We start from the raw sequence: 19,286 nt of genomic DNA, 5'->3' as shown, positions 1-19,286 counted from the left end.
AGCGATCTGTTAGCGATCGATGGAGACAGCGATCTGTTAGCGCTCGATGGAGACAGCGATCTGTTAGCGATCGATGGAGACAGCGATCTGTTAGCGCTCGATGGAGACAGCGATCTGTTAGCGATCGATGGAGACAGCGATCTGTTAGCGCTCGATGGAGACAGCGATCTGTTAGCGATCGATGGGGACAGCGATCTGTTAGCGCTCGATGGAGACAGCGATCTGTTAGCGCTCGATGGAGACAGCGATCTGTTAGCGATCGATGGGGACAGCGATCTGTTAGCGCTCGATGGAGACAGCGATCTGTTAGCGCTCGATGGAGACAGCGATCTGTTAGCGCTCGATGGAGACAGCGATCTGTTAGCGATCGATGGAGACAGCGATCTGTTAGCGCTCGATGGAGACAGCGATCTGTTAGCGATCGATGGAGACAGCGATCTGTTAGCGATCGATGGAGACAGCGATCTGTTAGCGCTCGATGGAGACAGCGATCTGTTAGCGATCGATGGAGACAGCGATCTGTTAGCGCTCGATGGAGACAGCGATCTGTTGGCGCTCGATGGAGACAGCGATCTGTTGGCGCTCGATGGAGACAGCGATCTGTTAGCGCTCGATGGAGACAGCGATCTGTTAGCGCTCGATGGAGACAGCGATCTGTTAGCGCTCGATGGAGATAGCGATCTGTTAGCGATCGATGGAGACAGCGATCTGTTAGCGCTCGATGGAGACAGCGATCTGTTAGCGATCGATGGAGACAGCGATCTGTTAGCGCTCGATGGAGACAGCGATCTGTTAGCGCTCGATGGAGACAGCGATCTGTTAGCGATCGATGGAGACAGCGATCTGTTAGCGCTCGATGGAGACAGCGATCTGTTAGCGATCGATGGAGACAGCGATCTGTTAGCGATCGATGGAGACAGCGATCTGTTAGCGCTCGATGGAGACAGCGATCTGTTAGCGATCGATGGAGACAGCGATCTGTTAGCGCTCGATGGAGACAGCGATCTGTTAGCGCTCGATGGAGACAGCGATCTGTTAGCGCTCGATGGAGACAGCGATCTGTTAGCGCTCGATGGAGACAGCGATCTGTTAGCGCTCGATGGAGACAGCGATCTGTTAGCGCTCGATGGAGATAGCGATCTGTTAGCGATCGATGGAGACAGCGATCTGTTAGCGCTCGATGGAGACAGCGATCTGTTAGCGCTCGATGGAGACAGCGATCTGTTAGCGCTCGATGGAGACAGCCATCTGTTAGCGATCGATGGAGACAGCGATCTGTTAGCGCTCGATGGAGACAGCGATCTGTTAGCGATCGATGGAGACAGCGATCTGTTAGCGCTCGATGGAGACAGCGATCTGTTAGCGATCGATGGAGACAGCGATCTGTTAGCGCTCGATGGAGACAGCGATCTGTTAGCGATCGATGGAGACAGCGATCTGTTAGCGCTCGATGGAGACAGCAATCTGTTAGCGATCGATGGAGACAGCGATCTGTTTGCGCTCGATGGAGATAGCGATCTGTTAGCGATCGATGGAGACAGCGATCTGTTAGCGCTCGATGGAGACAGCGATCTGTTAGCGCTCGATGGAGACAGCGATCTGTTAGCGATCGATGGAGACATGTTGCTTTCCTGGGTGCCGCACAAACGGCTGCACCGATCGCGCGGCACCCGGGAAAGCAACATCGTCACAATGAGAACAATGACGTTATGCGAACGCGAATGTTATGCGGGAGTCCAAACCTGAGAATGCTGGAGACTAAAGCTGAAATTGGGACAACTAAATAGCTTATTTTACTCCTGGAGATCCCAGGATTATCCACCCAAAATATCTTTGCGATTGGTTCAGCAGTTTTTATGGTACCTTCGAACAGACAGACAGACGGACGGACATTTGGTGAATTATAGTAGGATATATTTTATAAGTGACAAGCAGGAGTACTCTGCGTTGTCGGGCGGGAAGGGGGTGAGGAAGGGAGTGGGCGGGGGGGGGGGGGGAGTGGAAGGGGGTTCATCACCCTTTCGTTGAATATATGCTGATGAATGTGCCGTTCATCACGTTTCTGAGTTGTGTGATGCCGATCAGGAAGAAGAAGCCGTACTACCAACTTCATACACTTCCGGAATTGTTTGATTTATTTGTGTTCAAATGTCTGGTGATTGTTTTTTATTTATTTATGTGAATGTGTACTTGTATATAACTGGCATTAATTGAAAAAAGGCTTCGGCACTATTGAGCAATTTTTTTTATTTTTTATTTTTGGCCTAAAACACCCCCAGACACTCACTGATGAACCTCTGAAAGTTTGACGAAGATCCGTTTCGCCATCTCTGAGAAAAATGGCGACATAGACACACACACACACACACACACACACACACACACACACACACACACACACACACACACACACACACACACACACACACACATAGTCAGACCAACAGCTCTCTTATATAGTAGATAAGAATGAAATAAGCAGTGTTTGTTTGTATTACCGGTTCTTTACGCCTTTTCAGCTCCTCTCTTTTGTCTTGCACAACTTTCTTATGAGGCTTCTATGTATGCACTCGTGGTCCTTTAAAGTTTCCCAGTGTGTGTCTAATGAGATTTCAATTGTACAGTTGCCATTGTTTACCACACACTAACTTTCTAATGAAGTGAAATTGTCTGAGGACAGTCACTGAAGGTGTGTGTGTGTGTGTGTGTGTGTGTGTGTGTGTGTGTGTGTGTGTGTGTGTGTGTGTGTGTGTGTGTGTGTGTGTGTGTGTGTGTGTGTGTGTGTGTGTGTGTGTGTGTGTGTGTGTGTGTGTGTGTGTGTGTGTGTGTGTGTGTGTGTGTGTGTGTGTGTGTGTGTGTTTTGCATGACAGCTCTTTACACGACCATCACATTTCCCTTCCTGTTCGCGGTCATGTTTGGAGATCTTGGTCATGGAGCCCTCATGTTGGCATTCGGGCTGTGGATGGTTATTCGGGAAAGCCGCCTGCTCGCTCAGCGAGTAGACAATGAGGTTTGTGCTCAAATGTGTTGTCAAATATCGAGGTAGTGCATCCGTGCTGGAAGTGGAAGACCTGCATTTGGCAGATTTGTCAGATATGTCACAAATGTCAGAATATGAAGGATACATTGTTCTTCGTGTCACATGGTCAAATGTGCCAATTCTCCCCCTACCTCTGCACCCCAACCTCCCACCCTTTTCGACCCACCTCACCACATTGGTGTAGATTTGGAATACATTCTTTGCTGGGCGTTACATCATCCTTCTGTTGGGTGCTTTCTCCATGTACACGGGAATCATCTACAACGATTGCTTCGCCAAGAGTCTGGACATGTTTGGGTCTTCATGGAGTCCACGTGCCATGTTCACCACGCACAACTGGACGTTAGTTTGGGGTCTTGGCACGGGGTGCAGGCGGGAATGTCTCGTAGCATCACGGCCTATGATGCGAATGAGCATTTCAGGGTTTTTCTTTCGTGATGAATTTCATTTTCTCAAAATGTGTAGTTTTAAAAAAATCTTGTATGTTTTGCGCTTCAGAATGTGAGTGGTATTTGCAAATAATTGTTATACACACCACGTGAGAATTATTGTGATCTGTCTGCGCTTCCTTCATCTTCACGGTTCACGTCGATGTGCTGCAGAGATGCTGACCTGAAGGGCAACAGCTTGCTGCAGTTGGATCCAGCAGTGCCCGGCGTTTTTAACGGACCGTATCCCTTTGGCATTGATCCAGTGAGTGCAACCAACTCTTTGACCTCTACCACCCTTGCACCCTCCTCCCACCGCATCCTTTACTCCCCTGTTTAGTGTCGTATTTCTTTTTTATGAAGCGTATGTGTGTCTAATTTACTGCCAAATGCACTTGCTGCTAATTGCCTTGAGCTTTTTTTATGGACTTCAGTGAAGTCGTTCTCGGCTTTCCGTGTTGATTTCATCGTGCAGATTCTTCAGTTGCCAAATTTGATAAAAAACGGTTGGACACCAATATAATTGATCTTTAGTTGTCGCACAATGAATGGGCCTACATATCCGGAGAGGCTAGTTATTGAGCAGTTTCGGTGTAAATCTAATATAGCCTTTGTAAATGTCTTGTGAAGCCCTGGTGTTGGCTTAGCGGTTAGGGTGCCGCCTTGGGATCTTAGGATCCTGGGTTCAAATCCCGGTCGATCGCTGAATTAATGCCAGGGGGGATTGACTCAGCCTGTCATCCTTCTGAGGTTTGTAAATTGAGTACCAGTTCACTGGTAATTCCCTGTGTGTCGCAATAGGCGACTAACAGGGCTGGTGGCAGGAAGGGCATCTCTCTGTAAAACATTGCTTCAAAAAGGGGACCACGGTGCCCAAAAAAAAAGGCCAACCCCTGCTCTGCGGGGAAGAATGGCCTCTAAAGGTGGTTCCTTGTAAATGTCATGTGAACCTCACCTCATGGTCAAATTACTCTATCTGCACTTGCTCCCCACGACATCTCCCTGAGCCATACATCTGTCGGGTTGAGGGTTTGCAAATTGTTGTCCACCTGGGGTAACTTTGTGAAATTGCATTTTGGATAAGACTTTGACTTTGATAAGCAGTTTGAGCCGATATGGTGACCGGTTAAACGCAGCAGCGAATGCGAATATCCGAGAATTCTTGTGGCATTCTGACGAAGAATTTTCATGCAACCGCCTCGCATCGTCGATATCCTGCGTCGACGCAGCGGCAATTAGTCTGCAGTTGATTGTACAAATCATGCAATTCGTTAACAAAAGATGTGCTGTTTGTAAGAGCAAATGTTCCGCTCAAAAGAATTGTCACGTAGGATGTGTGCTCGCACTAATGTATTTTGGTTTGTGTCGGCAGGAAGGCATCACCAGAACAGGTGGTTAGTATCAATTTGCCTTTGCTTTCAGCAGCGGCACGTCTTCATATGTTTAACTGGGTGAAATTTTTTTTACCACATTGCATGATCCCAACACTGTTGCAGCCGACTGTAGTTTGGATGCACATGTGCACAGTGGAGAAATAAAGGACAAAATGCTGCAACCTGAGTTTACTGTAGATAACGGCCTTGTGGGCATGTTATTTTTGCTTCTCGCGTCGATACGTGCAGCCATCGCAATCGTCTCCTTAATATTCCTCCTCCGTCAACTTTTCCTTCATCGAGCTTGGAACGGCAGCTGCGCTCATCTTGATACAATTTGCGGTCATTGCGGTACTTTTATCACATGGCCACTAATTTTGTGCCGGATACATGTTGGAAATTTTTTAACGATTGTATTTTGATAACCCAGAAGCTGCTTTCATTTTTAAATCGTAAGATTGGCCTTTGGACTCGGACGTCGCATTGGCTCCATAATTCCCACTCACATTGATTTTGTGACTGCATTTCTTTTTTTTTTCCCGTTTTTGGTTTTTGCTACTTTTATTTATTTCTTTTTACTTTTATGCAAAGCTCGTAAAAACAAGTTTATATAATTAATTTTAAAATGCTTCTCAAGGAAGGTGACAAACTCTGCAAGTTTTCTGTTTGATGTTCCGACTAAAATCAGACCATTTGATGCGTGATCATTACCGTGCTACTGTCTCCGTTTTGACTCCACAGATCTGGCACATCGCAACAAACCGTCTCAACTTCCTCAACTCGTACAAGATGAAGATGTCTGTGATCTTGGGTATCATTCACATGGTGTTTGGAGTCATGCTCAGCTTTTTTAACCACAGGTGTGTTTGTGTGTCTATCAAATCGCGAGCACTGATAACAAAGTCAACAACACCAACAGAGGAATGCAGTTACCTCAAACTTTGGTTTGAAATGACAATTATCCTTTGATCAATAAGTGTTGGAAGATTTGTCATTCATCTTTCATCGAATAATGATGCTTCAACGTTTTGTTAAAAAAAAAAAAAAATTTGTCCTTATAATGTATTTATTCATAAATATTTGGGTTTAAAAGTTATAATTTGCAACTTCTAATTCCCTGCATGCCATTCGTGGATGACAATAATGTTCATGCCATGCTTTTGCTCGTCGCTCTCAGGTTCTTTCAAAAGAAGTGGAACATTTACCTCCAGTTCATTCCAGAGATGTTATTCATCTTGTCACTCTTCGGTTACCTTGTCATCCTCATCTTTTACAAATGGTGCAATTATACAGTGCACGATTCTCGAAATGCACCCAGCTTGCTCATCGCCTTCATAAACATGTTCCTGTTCACGTATGAAGACTCAAACCCGCGCCTTTACCGCGGTCAGGTATGCTGATACATCCGTGCGCTACCGTTGTCTGTGTGCGCGGACTCTTTGAGCTTTCATGACACATGTTCTGCTCTCTCCAAACTCTAGCACTGCCTTCATTAACCGAACCAATGGGTTTATTAAGCAGTTGTAATGTGATAGGGACTCTCGGAAAAGAGATTTGTTTGCTTTGACCCACACCCATCTGAAAAATTCTTGCAAAACTTTACTTTGATTTGTTCCCTCTGGAGTGAATGGTTCTGCTCCTGTCTGTTTGAAATGAGTGAATGCTAGGTCATTTGATCAAGAACGTCATTGTGTGCTTGTCCAGAATGGATTCCAAACGTTTCTGATGGTGTTGGCTCTGCTATGCATCCCTTGGCTTCTGTTTGCCAAACCTGTGGTTCTGTGGTATGAAGATCGAAAGAAAAAGCATCTCGTGAGTGTTTACATTTTTCTCCCGCTACCTTCGGAATTGAGTGATTTGAGCTCATGTTCTTGAACAAATTGTTTCAACGACAGAGGTTGTTCAACATTTTTGGACTCTGTCATGGAGTGCTGCAGTCAGACCATATAGCCATAGGCCTGTGTAGCTTGAGAATTTAATTGGATTAGAACACTTTCCACCCCACAGAGGGAGGCACATCATGGTATGTGGACAACCCAACCTGACAGATGATTCCTCTCTAATTGCCAGGTTCTTCATGTTAACTGTCAAGGGGGTACGAAGGAAGGACTTTTCTTTCGAATACTGTGAATTTTACCTGAGATACGAACTTATAAATTCCTATCTCCCATATATATATATATATATGTATATATATATATATATATATATATATATATATATATATATATATATATATATATATATATATATATATATTGTATCCAGAGTTGAGGCCTGTGGAGGAGCGAGAATATAGATTGGATCAGGATGTTGCAGAACAAAAGGAACAGCAGAAAGAGGATGGAAACAGCAACAGCAGAGATGAGGGCCAACATTGAAGAAGACTTTGACAAATAAGGATTGTGGGGAATAATGAGGGGTAGGGGAAGAATGCATGGGGTGATCAAGATGGATACAGAAGCAAACTCTCAGGAAGGGAAAGATTGGAAATTTGGAAAGAGCTATTCTTGGGAAGGGTTAATATGCATAGAAATGATCATGATTTTTGGGGTGATCTGAGATGGTGGTGAACAGCTGTCTTGAAGAGTAACATTGAAGGGAATGTGGAAGTCATTCCACAGGTGGGGAAAAAGTGCGAACGAATGAGTGGTGGTGAGCAGTGATTCTAGATTTTGGGAGTTTCACTGGAAGGGGGTTGATCATGGACTGTGTAAGCCCTGTAAAAACCTGGGGGGAGGATGGGGGAACAAAGCATGGAAAGAACAGTGTGTGTAAGACCAGAAAGAAGGTGGAAGAAGAGACCACCAACCTGTCTGTGATGGCGTAGTGATGGGCCCAGAGATTCAAGTTGCAGAATCAGAATCGGAGGCAACCCTCGCCTTGCCAAAAACTTATCCACCTTCACTGGTGTAAAAGATAGAGTCCTGGAGCAATTGTTTGCGATTGGGAACGATGGGAACTGGGAATTGGGTGTGACCAAGTGCAAGGGATTGGGGATACAATATTTGGAAGCAAACACAGAATTGAGGTATTTGACCTTCTCACGAGCGGAGTTTGCTGCGGTGCTATTTGAATAGAGGAAAGGGATGGAGAGTGGGTATACTCCGGAAACAGATGTAACAAGGTGTCATCAGATTTTCGTGGAGGGAGACAAGTTTGAAAGTTCATTCTTGAGGTTGGACAGGTGTTGCTTTCTGGCTCTCCTGAGAGTTGACGCACTTTTTTTTTCTTCTTTTTTTTGTATACTGAATCGAGGCTCGTGAAAGAGTTAATATTTATTTCACACACAAATCAACCAGACAAACAAAATATACAAAATGAGGGAGCGGAAGACAAGATGGGGAGAGAAGGGGAAGCACACAACCACAACATTTGAGAGCAGGGAGAAGTGTGGGAGGGAGAGGGCTTGGGGGCAGGAGGCGTGGGAAGGGGAGGGGGGGGGGGGGGAAGAGGTATAAAACACAAGGGGACCGAAATTAGCGGGAGTAGAAAAGATCAAGGTTTTGGATGGGGGAGGATAAGAGATGGTGGTGAACAGCTGTTTTAAAGACCTGGAGGGTGGAGTGGGATTGAAGAGAGTGAGGGAGTTTGTTCCAGAGGCGGGAGAAAAGAGGAATGAAGGAGTGAAGGTGAGCAGAAAGTCTTGATTTTGGCAGTTTAACCATAAGAGGGTTGCAGGCAGATCCTGTGTGACCTGTAGGAATATTTGGGGGACAGAGCCCAGAGAGGGCTGGGGGGGCAAGGCCAGAGAGGAGTCGGTAGAAGACGGAAAGACCACCAACCTGCCTGCGGTGAGTGAGTGAAAGGCCCTTGGAGTTAGCTTCATCGCGGGAGATTCCAATGATTTTGAACGCTTTGGTTTCAACAGCGTGAAGACGGGCTAGGTGTGAGGCAGGAGCACCAGACCAGAGGGGAGAGCAGTATTCCATAGAGCTGCAGATGAAAGCCTTGTATGTGGTGAGGAGCTCAGGTGTGCCAAGGAAGGACTTCGCACGACGGAGGATGCCCAGTCGGCGACTGGCTTTCGAGGCCAGATTTGAAATGTGGTTTTCCCAGGAAAGATCATGGCAAATAGTGAGACCCAAAAGCTTGAGTGACAGAACTTCTTGGAGAGGATTATTCAGAAAGTGGATGGGAGGGTTTTCCAGTCGGTCTTTTCGGAGAGACATCGTAAGAGTGTGAGATTTATCAGGATTGAAAGACATGTTCCATTTGTTTGCCCAGTCTGTGATTTTGTCCAGGTCTGCAGAGAGTGAGGAGGCTGCAGACTGCCGATCTGAGGGATGAGGAATGGAGCGACAGAGAGTAGAGTCGTCAGCAAAGAGATAGAGAGGATTTTCAAGAGAGTCAGAGAGATCATTGATGAAGACCAGAAAAAGCACAGGGCCCAGAACACTACCTTGGGGACCTCCAGCCTGAACAGGAAGAGGAGATGAGAGATTCAGGGCCACACGTTGACTACGACCAGAGAGGACGTCCGCCAGCCATGCGTGGAGATTTCCATGGATACCAAAGGAGGAGAGTTTGGTGAGCAGAGCAGGGTGCCAGACCGTATCGAAGGTACGTGAAATGTCAAGGGAGACGGCTCTAATTTCCTGTTTGGCGTTGAGGACCTCCATCCATTGTTGAGAAAGCAGAAGCAGCATGTCCAGAGTAGAGTGACCAGGTCTGAAACCAAATTGATGATCAGAGATCAAGCCATTGGAGAAGAGGAAAGATTTCATATCTGAAGCAATGATGGATTCCATGACTTTGCTGATAATTGGGAGAAGGCTGATTGGTCTGTAGTTGCTGGGATCTGTTTTTGCACCTTTTTTGTGCAAAGCGGTGATGTTGGCTGATTTCCAAGCAGATGGCAAATGACCTTGAGCAAAAGAGAGGGTGAAGAGAACAGAAAGAGGGAGTGAAAGAGATGAAGCACATGATTTTAGGACCCGTGGGCTGATGCCGTCAGGACCAGTTGCAGAATCAGAGTCGAGGGTTGACAGAGACTTTTCCACCTTGTCAGGAGGAAATGACACAGAGTCCAGGAGCAGCTGGGTATGACTGGGTACGGTGGGTACAGAGAGGGATGGGTTTGGGACACAAGATTTAGAGGCAAACACAGAGTTGAGGCATTCAGCTTTTTCACGTGCGGAGTCAGCCGTTAAGCCGTTTGAGGTGAGGGAGGGGATGGAGGGGGAACAAACACCAGAAACAGATTTGACCAGACGCCACCAGGATTTCGAAGAGGGAGACAGATAAGAGAGTTCGGTCTTGAGAACGGTGAGATATTGTTTCCTGGCTCTCCTGAGGGTGGACACACACTTGTTTCGGGCTTTGTGAAAGGAAATGAGATTTCCTTCCGTTGGATTTGCTTTCCAGGAGACGAAAGCAAGTTGTTTCAGGGCAACAGCCTCACCACAAGATTCCGTGTACCATGGACGGGAGGAAGGGTATGACAACTGAGACTTTGTGGAACTTGTTGCGGACTTTGTGCAATTATGAGTTTTCCTTTGATCAAATTTACCCTGCAGAAAGATGAGGCAAATTGTTTCAAATCAACTGCCTCTGCGTGAAAATTGCATGAAAAAAAAATACATTAAGGTTATCCCAAAAGCATTTCCTTTTTGTTTTCGTAAGGAATCGGTCTTCTTTGGCTGAATATTTACTTTCACTCATCATCAACATCATCATGTACCATACTCTATGCAGAGTGTTGGTGCTGCTGAAGCTGTTACTTATCTGCAATCGTGGTCAGGTCTCCACTCTGGCTCAGTTCAAGTTTGTTAATGGTGCTCGCCTATTCTTTGCGAATGACACCATGGGATATTTAACGTCCACCAACTCATTCCGGCAGACGAGAGGCCCAGTTTAATGTCCATCCGATGGACGGTACATACCTTGATGAATCACCCAACCTTTGAAACACAGGGATTGCCGTTTATAGCTGAGCCGAGATTCACACCCAGGCTTCACAACTTTGATGAGTGTGCATCCTTCTAGAGTCTAGAGTCTAGACCATCCTGCCAGCCCTTACTTTCACTAATTTCATGAATTTATGGTTTTCAGTTTTGTACTCTCGTAATATCGTTGGGTTTATGCGTATTTTTGATCTGCTATCTCATTACCGGCATCAGTTTGATTTTGGTGGAAGTATATAAGATCCTGGTTGCATCAATGTTTGCACGAGGTGCTGTTCTGTGCCTGCACGACACAGGCTATGCTTTTGGAGCAACCCTTGTATTATTTTTGAATGCCTGACAGATTGTTACATTTAGCTTTACAGTAGACCACACTCCTGATAAGCAGGCATAATTCATGAGATGAAGTTGCACAAATGTCAATGCTTGCTGTCCTGTTGCTTTTCAGTGCTGCCTTTTTGCAAGCGAGGTAATAAGATGAGTGCATTCAATGCATGGTTTCTGCGCACGCATATTACTTCATTTATTTTCAACTATCTTATGGCTACAACTTGTAAATGGCAAAATTGGTTTTCGTTTTTAAAAAAATTGGTAATTACGGAGGAATTTAATTACGTGTTGGAGTTCCTTAATAGGTATGCCAACCACTAAATGCTAATGCTAAACCTTCAGAGTTTTAGTCATCGTGTAGCTCCTCAGAGTAGCAGAAAGTTGAACAGAGAACCTAAAGGTCAAAATTGGACGCTGCCTTGCTTGCCCCCTGCCACGACAGGCTAACCACCTGTCTTGTGGTAGTGACCAAGTAGAACCACCTTCGGCAATGACCTCGCCGCCATCTGGTGATGAAGTAGCATTTCGCCCTGGGCACGCAGCCACGGTGAGTGTCAGCATGTGAGGCTCGATGGTTCATCGGTTCTCTTGGCATTCTATTGAACTGCCATTTGCAGGCATGACGAGGCCAAATGCAATCTTACGTCCTTTTCTGGAATAAAATGAAAAAACATCCATTTAGCACATTTGCAGTAAGGGGCATTGATATTGGAAACCCGTAATGTGCAGTTTTCCTTGGTTGACGTCCACCCCGGAATCGCGTCACTGTTTGCTTTGCTTTTACTTAACATGTCCTGGGTAAAGGCAACTTGACACATTTTGCTGACATTTTGTATTGCTTGTGCAAAGCTTGAAAGAATGACCTTTAACTTTCATCTTGGTGCGAAGCTGAACCTCTAAACTTTTTCAATCAGTTTCTGCCCCACCTACTCCAATCTCCCCATCCTCTGCCCCAACACCAATCTCCCAATACCCTGCTCCACACTCCCCAACTCAAAGGAATCCACCCCTGCAGTTTTAAACAAAATTGAGAGCTGTGTGTGTTCCTCGTTGGTTATTGCTTTTCAACTTAAATATTCTTAATGTGACCTCACCTTTTCCCATAACAATGGCTTGATGGCTCGCTGCGTTTTCAATGAGTATTTACGATACTTTGGTACAGCTGAATGGATAACCGGATGTTCTTTCCGATGTACACTGCAGTGCGATTTTTCTCATCTGGAGTAACCCATATGCGTTTCAACCAAACTGTGCAGAGATGTCTCTCCCTTTTTGGGACGCAGTGCCCTGGCGTCCCTGACCAGGTGTCACCACAATGTGCCTCACTGTAGGGAACCACGACCTTTGCAGGGCTGCGTGTGGGGAACGGCCCGACTGACGAGGATGCCGGCATTATCGAGCACGACGAGTTGAGCAATCGCTTGGATGAGGACGAGCCGGTGAGCTGACCAAGTGTATGCCTATAGATCGTGGTTTGCATGGGACATCTCTCTATTACCTATCCCTCCACCCGTTCTTTCGTCCGAGACCATGTTGCACCAATGAAGCCTCCCACTCCTCCCTCCCCTCCCTGCAAATTAAGCATTAGAACCTTGTCTTCACAAGTTGGCACCATACTGCCAGAGCTGCCTCTGTAATTGTTAAAGCTTGTGCCAAACGGAAAACCTTTCTTTCCAACAACAGCAAAATGTGATGGTAATTATGTTCATCAGGAAATAAAATTTCTGAAAGCGTCTTAAGAGAAAAGCATCTCATACAAATTATTCTTCAAAACATGGGAGTTAATGTTGCAAGCATGTTAATCTTATTCTTCTTCCTTTTTTTTCTTTTTTCCAAGATGCAGTTAATTTTTGCAACTGCTCCAACGTTACAACTACTCCGCTTTTTGCACATACAGTTGGACTGTGAATTTATAATCGCAAGTTACTTACAATAAAGTGATGTATATTTTAAGTTTGAGGTTAATTTAAAAAATGAGAAAAGTAGATTTATGGATAACGTGAGAGGGTAAGGCACAGGTATGATGGGCCACATGACCTAACCCCATGGTCGTGAAAGTTGATATAATTACCCTTGGTAGGGTAGTTCTTCCCCACAATCGCTATCCTTATAGAATGAACATACTTTTGACCAGTTACATATCAATACAATACTCAGGCTTACAAAATTGAGAGCTTTTTGAATACCAAAATATACAATAAATCTGAAACGCATGATTGAGGAAATCAATCATCATGCTGGTATTGGCATATATCCATAATTGGCTTTCTCCGCAGCCTCTCTCCTACCCCCTCCTACTACGATACCTTTTGCATATGTAAGCAATATACATATAGAAAAATAGTGAGCATGGGCTGCGTTTTCCTGGATCCATTGCAATACCAGAAAATTATTCAACAATCGTAACATTGATCAAAAATAAAAACATGTACAGTATGTCTTAGTGGTTGAAGATATCTTCGTGGTTTCCTGGTTTTTGTAACATGCTGGTTTGGGATGGTTCTCGTGGATAACCTCTGAGGGAGATTCCATTCTTGCCACAACACCGTGCCCAATCCCATGGCAAAAGGAATGCATCTGAGAAGCAGGATCAGAGCTGCATTTTCTCTGTTTGAGATGCACTGAATTGTCCAGATCGAGCTCGGTTTTTGGTTTGTTTATGTTTGTTATTGTTTTTGTCAAAAAACCAAGACCCGGTTTTTGTTTTTCATTGCTTTGTTTACACTTGCTAACCAACCGACTGATAAAATAGTCCAATGTAAGCCATTTTGACATCCTATTTCACTGGAGGACATCCCAGCATTGTTCATCCCAATAATGCGCCATGTTTGGGCTTCAATAAATTCTCTATGGGCCGTAGTAGCACAGTCTGCAAATGGAAGAATGCAATGATATAATTATTATTATCCAAACATGGAGCAGGTGAAAGTGATTTTTTTGAGGGGGAGGGTGGAGTGGAGGAGGGGAGGGAGATGCATGGTCAAGGCTCATGGAATATCTTGAGCAGAAGGGAATGGAACAAACTGGAAAGAGGAAACACCAACAGCAAAGTAAAAGAGAGTGGCATCAAGGGGAGGGGGGAAGGACACATGGGGTGAACAAGTTGAAATACAGGAGGAAGAAGAAGAATGAGAAGAAGAATACATTTAAGATGAGGCCGTTATTTTTGCACCTTTGAATGTATGTGGTGATCCCGGCTGACTGAAGTAGATGGGAAATTAGCTAGGGCAAATTTTAGGGTGAAAAGAGCAGAAAGAGGATATGCATGATCAGTACAGCTAGTTTTTAGCACATGTAAGCTGATGCCGGCTTGTACAGTTGCAGAATCAGTCTAAGTTTGCCAGAAATTTCTCCACCTTCACAGGTGGAAAAGACAGAGTCCAGCAGCAGTCGTGTATGACTGGGTAGGGTGGATATAGAGATTGAGGCATTTGGGACAAGATTTGGGAGCAAACACAGAATTGAGGCATTTGATCTTCTCACGAGCGGAGTCGGCTGTGGTGAAGAAAGAGATGTAGAGTGAGTATACTCCAGAGACAGATGTAACAAGGTGCCATGAGGTTTTAGAGGAGGGAGACAAATTTTAAAGTTCAATCTTGAGGTTGGACAGAGTTGTTTTCTGGGTCTTCTGAGAGTGGACACACTTGTTGCAGGCTTTGTGGAAATCTATATATATAAAACTGTGTGCGTGTGTGTGTGTGTGTGTGTGTGTGTGTGTGTGTGTGTGTGTGTGTGTGTGTGTGTGTGTGTGTGTGTGTGTGTGTGTGTGTGTGTGTGTGATGTTACCGATAGACTCCTAAACGGAGAGGCTTACGTGCTTGATATTTGGCATAGACATGGCCATTGAGCCTGGGACGAACATGGCCGAACTCAAAATATTTGACGATCCATATTTTGTATTCATATTTACCTCAGCGCATTTCAGCGCACGGAATCAGAGCAGGTGGGCGCTGATTCGCTCAGAGCGATCACGTGATGACGCTATGACGCTATGAACGCTATGACGCTATGAACGCTATGAAAAAAAAAAATCGCTATGACGCTATGAACGATATGACGCTATGAACGATATGACGATATGACGCTATGACGCTATGGCGCTATGAAAAAAAAAATCGCTATGACGCTATGAAAAAAAAATCGCTATGACGCTATGAAACGCTATGAACGCTATGAACGCTATGACGCTATGACGCTATGAAAAAATTAATCGCTCGCTTTACCAAGGGGCTCGCTCTCCCCCCGTTCCCCTCCCCTCCCCGTTCCCCTCCCCTCCCCTACCCCCTCCCCTCCCCTTCCCCCTCCCCCTCCCCTCCCCCGCCCGGCAATGCCGGGTACTTCTGCTAGTATCTGATATTGCCTTCGGTTGGGTTTGATTTCCAGGAAGAGAAGACTAGTTGTGTTTCAGAAAACTGCCTCATTCGGTGTATCATGAGTTGGAAGAAGGGTAGGATAACTGAAGATGAGATTGGATGGATCTGTGCATAAGCGAGAGCAGGTTTCTGTGGAAGAATTCCCATGCTAAGTTAAGATCAGGGGCAGTAGATGTGGGTCGACGTAGATATGGGATGGGTAAAAGAATTTTTGTTGAAGGCACGGAGAAAGGTTGGGGTGTTGTTTCGAGGTGAGGGTTGATGGACCAAGCGCTTAGCTGAGCGGCAGGTTTGTAAAATATATTCCTTGTGAAAAATAAGAAGAAGAAGAACAAGAATACATCGTGATGAGAACACTTGAAGTACTCATGACGGAGGGTTGACCTGATGGCCTAGACCATTGACGTTTCGGGCCCGCCTCCAAGCTGTCTAGCTTGGGTTTGAATCCCGACTCAGCTATAAACTGTCATCCCGGTTTCACATGCAGGGTGATTAATCAATATGTGTGTGCCTTCCTTCAGATGGATGTTAAAGGGGCGTCCCATCTGCCAACATTAGTCGGTGGATGTCAAAGACGCCATGGTGTCTTTCTCGAAGAGCAGGCGAACTATCCCACACCCTAACCAAATTCCAAATTGCATCAGCGGTACAGCTGTGCCCTCAGCCAATGATGCTACCCGCAGCCTTGTGCTGTATATGAACGAAGACTCATGACGGAGAAAGAAGGAAAGTGAAGCGTTTTTGAATCTTTTATAAAGCTTTTAACGGAAGAAGCGTTTCCTTCAATGAAGAATCAGTTTGGAGATGTATCACTAAGGGATAAGTATAGAGTGGAGTACAAGCAAAAGGAATTTGAGGCAGAATGAGATCACCTTTTGGTGTGAAAATAGTTGTTTTTTTTTTAAGCGAGGAGTGGGGGGGGGGGGGGGGTAGGATAACTTTGAGAAGGCATAAAGGACCATACCTGTGGCGGGTGGTGGAAGAAGTGGAGCGAGAAACAACTTTAAAACGGGCAAATTGCCCGTAGGCAAACTGAGCAGTAGGCCTTGGGCAACATGAAAGCCAATTCAGCAATACAGCACAACAAAGTGTGATTTAACATGGAAAATTGGACGAAAACACAAACAGCAGCACAAGGACGAAAATATAACTGAAAAACATGATTGATCCGGTTTGTAAAAGTTAGCTTTGATTGAGGTGGAAGGAGGAGTTGAATATTCCACTTACTGTATGCCTGAACATTATTTGCTTCTCCCTCCCTTCAAAATATTTTTTGCTTCCTCCTGATCATCCATGTCACTTTGTGTTTCCCCTCCCTTTCCACATCCATTCGTTTCCTTCTCCCCTCACATCCATTTGTTCTCTCCCGCCACATCCATTTGTATCCTCCCACCACATCCATTTGTGTCCTCTCCACCCTCCACATCTTTTTGTCCCCTCCACTTCCCGTATGCTTTCGTCTACCCGCCCCCCCCCCCCCCACATCATTTTGTCTCCTCCTCCCCCCACATAATTTTGTCTCCTCCCCCCCCCCCACATAATTTTGTCTCCTCCCCCCCCCCACATCATTTTGTCTCCCCCCCCCCACATAATTTTGTCTCCTCCCCCCCCCCACATAATTTTGTCTCCTCCCCCCCCCCCCCCACATACTTTTGTCTCCTCCCCCCCTCACATACTTTTGTCTCCTCCCCCCCCCCCACATAATTTTGTCTCCTCCCCCCCCCCCCCACATAATTTTGTCTCCTCCCCCCCACATAATTTTGTCTCCTCCTCCCCCCCACATAATTTTGTCTCCTGCCCCCCCCCCCCACATAATTTTGTCTCCTCCCCCCCCCCCCACATAATTTTGTCTCCTCCCCCCCCCCACATAATTTTGTCGTCTCCTCCCCCCCCACATAATTTTGTCTCCTCCCCCCACATAATTTTGTCTCCTCCCCCCACATAATTTTGTCTCCTCCCCCCCCCCCCCCCACATCATTTTGTCTCCCCCCCCCCCCCCCCACATCATTTTGTCTCCTCCCCCCACATCATTTTGTCTCCTCCCCCCACATCCATTTGTACCGCCTTCCACATGCATTTGTGTCCTCCCTTCCCTCATATCCATTTGTGTCCTCCATCCATATCCATATGTGTCCTGCACGCCCCCCCCAACCCCCCCCTCTCCACATCTGTTTGTGAAGTCCCACTCCACATTCATTTGTGTCACCCTCCCAAAACCAGCCCACTTTATTGTCCCTTTTATGTTCATGGTTTTACTGTTCTCCTTCCCACCCTATTTATTTATTTATTTATTCTCTTTAACTTTCCTTCCACCAAGTTATTGTTCAATATTCCTTGACCAATTTTGACATCTTCAGTATCCAACGATGTTTAAATGTTGGTGTGTGCTCGTGCCTTGAAAGCCCCAGTGAAGTAGTACTTCATGACCATCTGAACGGGCAATAGCTGAATGCGTGCACATTTGTCCTGTACTTTTGGCATAAATTTCCTGAGAGCATTTTGAAGCATTTTAATACAATGAAAGCTGTTCACGTGACCCACGTGTCTCAAAATGTTGTATAATGAAAAAAAGATTGTGGAATACTAGCCCGGCGTGTGCAAAGCTGTTCATGTGGAATGTAAACGGACTCATTGCTGTCTCATTCTGAAGACGGTTTCCATAGAGGTGAGTGTGACGTAACGAAACGAGACACGTTCGCACGCCAAGCGCATCACAGAATGAAATGTGCCCATGTGTGCTAGCGAGAAAGATGTATTATTTGTGCTACGACTGCCAGAGTTGGATATAATGTTTGCATTATGACTGAGGATTAACGTGAGCAAGTCGAAGTCATGTCGCTCCAATAAGAATGTCTGCTCATAATGTCTCTATTAACTCATCAACATTTTCTTTTTCTTTTTTTTAACTGTATCTCTCTCTCGTACACATGCCATCACATGGGAACCCTTCTCTGATCCTTTACATCGGATCACCGTGGCCCTTAGGCTCTCGAAACAGCTCCTTTGGTAAGTTAAATGTGATGAGGGTTGATTATTCAAGTTGTTTGTTTTGATATTATTGAACCACAGTCACTACCACTCCTCCCTCCCGCAAACCTTTCCTTTCTTTATATTCGCTCTTTTATTGGATCCAATTCCCTATGGCCCAACAACGCAGCTTACATTTTGTATTGGTCTAGCAGGATAGATTGAAGCCATGCATATTTGCCTCTGAGTTGTCTAGCCTGGCTTTGAGTGTCGACCCAACTATAAACTGTCATTTTGGTGTTATGTGGGCTTTTTCCCATGGGCTTTAAACTGGATGACCCATCTGACAGCTTTGGTCACTCGTGATCTTTGACGATCCCATGTAGTCTTTCACGATGAATAAGCGAGTTATCGCCGGCATCCTGAACAAACGACAAATTCCTGCCTAAAATTGCGGATAGTATGTTGACTGGTCTTTCTGGATGCCACTTTCTGGATGCCACTTTCTGGATGCCACTTTCTGGATGCCACTTTCTGGATGCCACTTTCTGGATGCCACTTGCCACCAGGTTAAACTGCTTGCTATTGCAGAGTGTAGTTTTTCTCGAGGCAGCAGCTCCTATATTATAAACAAATTAATGTTCCCAGGTTGTTCACATGTCATGTCACATGTGAACTGCGATCTTTGGCTACAAAAGGCAACAATGATGATCATGATCATGGTGATTTATTGTTCACTAGCAGGACTACCCAGAATTGTCCTAATCCTGTTGGTATTTTGAAGAAATCAATTTGTACCTCTGCCACCTCTGCCAAAGGTGAATGGAGGTTATGTTTTCAGCCCTGTTTGTTTGTTACTTGCAAAATC

The 19,286-nt window shown here is 45.5% G+C and overlaps 1 protein-coding gene across 14 annotated transcripts in view; it reads left to right on the top strand.

The window, feature by feature from the left end:
* The window catches only part of LOC137415338 (V-type proton ATPase 116 kDa subunit a 1), a 221,662-nt gene that overhangs the window by 90,209 nt on the left and 112,167 nt on the right, over nt 1-19,286 (top strand). For 7 of the 14 annotated variants that reach the window (XR_013623861.1, XM_068100925.2, XM_068100929.2 and 4 more), the window contains 9 exons: nt 2,872-3,011; nt 3,226-3,383; nt 3,644-3,734; nt 5,584-5,702; nt 6,020-6,233; nt 6,547-6,654; nt 11,521-11,625; nt 12,410-12,517; nt 18,437-18,457. Coding sequence is in view for 13 of the 14 variants with exons in the window: in XM_068100925.2 (XP_067957026.1) it covers nt 2,872-3,011; nt 3,226-3,383; nt 3,644-3,734; nt 5,584-5,702; nt 6,020-6,233; nt 6,547-6,654; nt 11,521-11,625; nt 12,410-12,517; nt 18,437-18,457 (1,064 nt within the window). In the remaining variant the exon portion in view is untranslated. The remainder of the gene's footprint in view (nt 1-2,871; nt 3,012-3,225; nt 3,384-3,643; nt 3,735-5,583; nt 5,703-6,019; nt 6,234-6,546; nt 6,655-11,520; nt 11,626-12,409; nt 12,518-18,436; nt 18,458-19,286) is intronic. The other 7 variants (XM_078780484.1, XM_068100932.2, XM_078780485.1 and 4 more) reach the window with 3 other exon arrangements.

This window comes from Myxine glutinosa, chromosome 6, assembly GCF_964187855.1.
Source record: "Myxine glutinosa chromosome 6, kmMyxGlut1.1, whole genome shotgun sequence".
NCBI classification, from domain to species: Eukaryota; Metazoa; Chordata; class Myxini; order Myxiniformes; family Myxinidae; genus Myxine; species Myxine glutinosa.
This window is presented reverse-complemented; position numbering and strand designations above follow the sequence as displayed.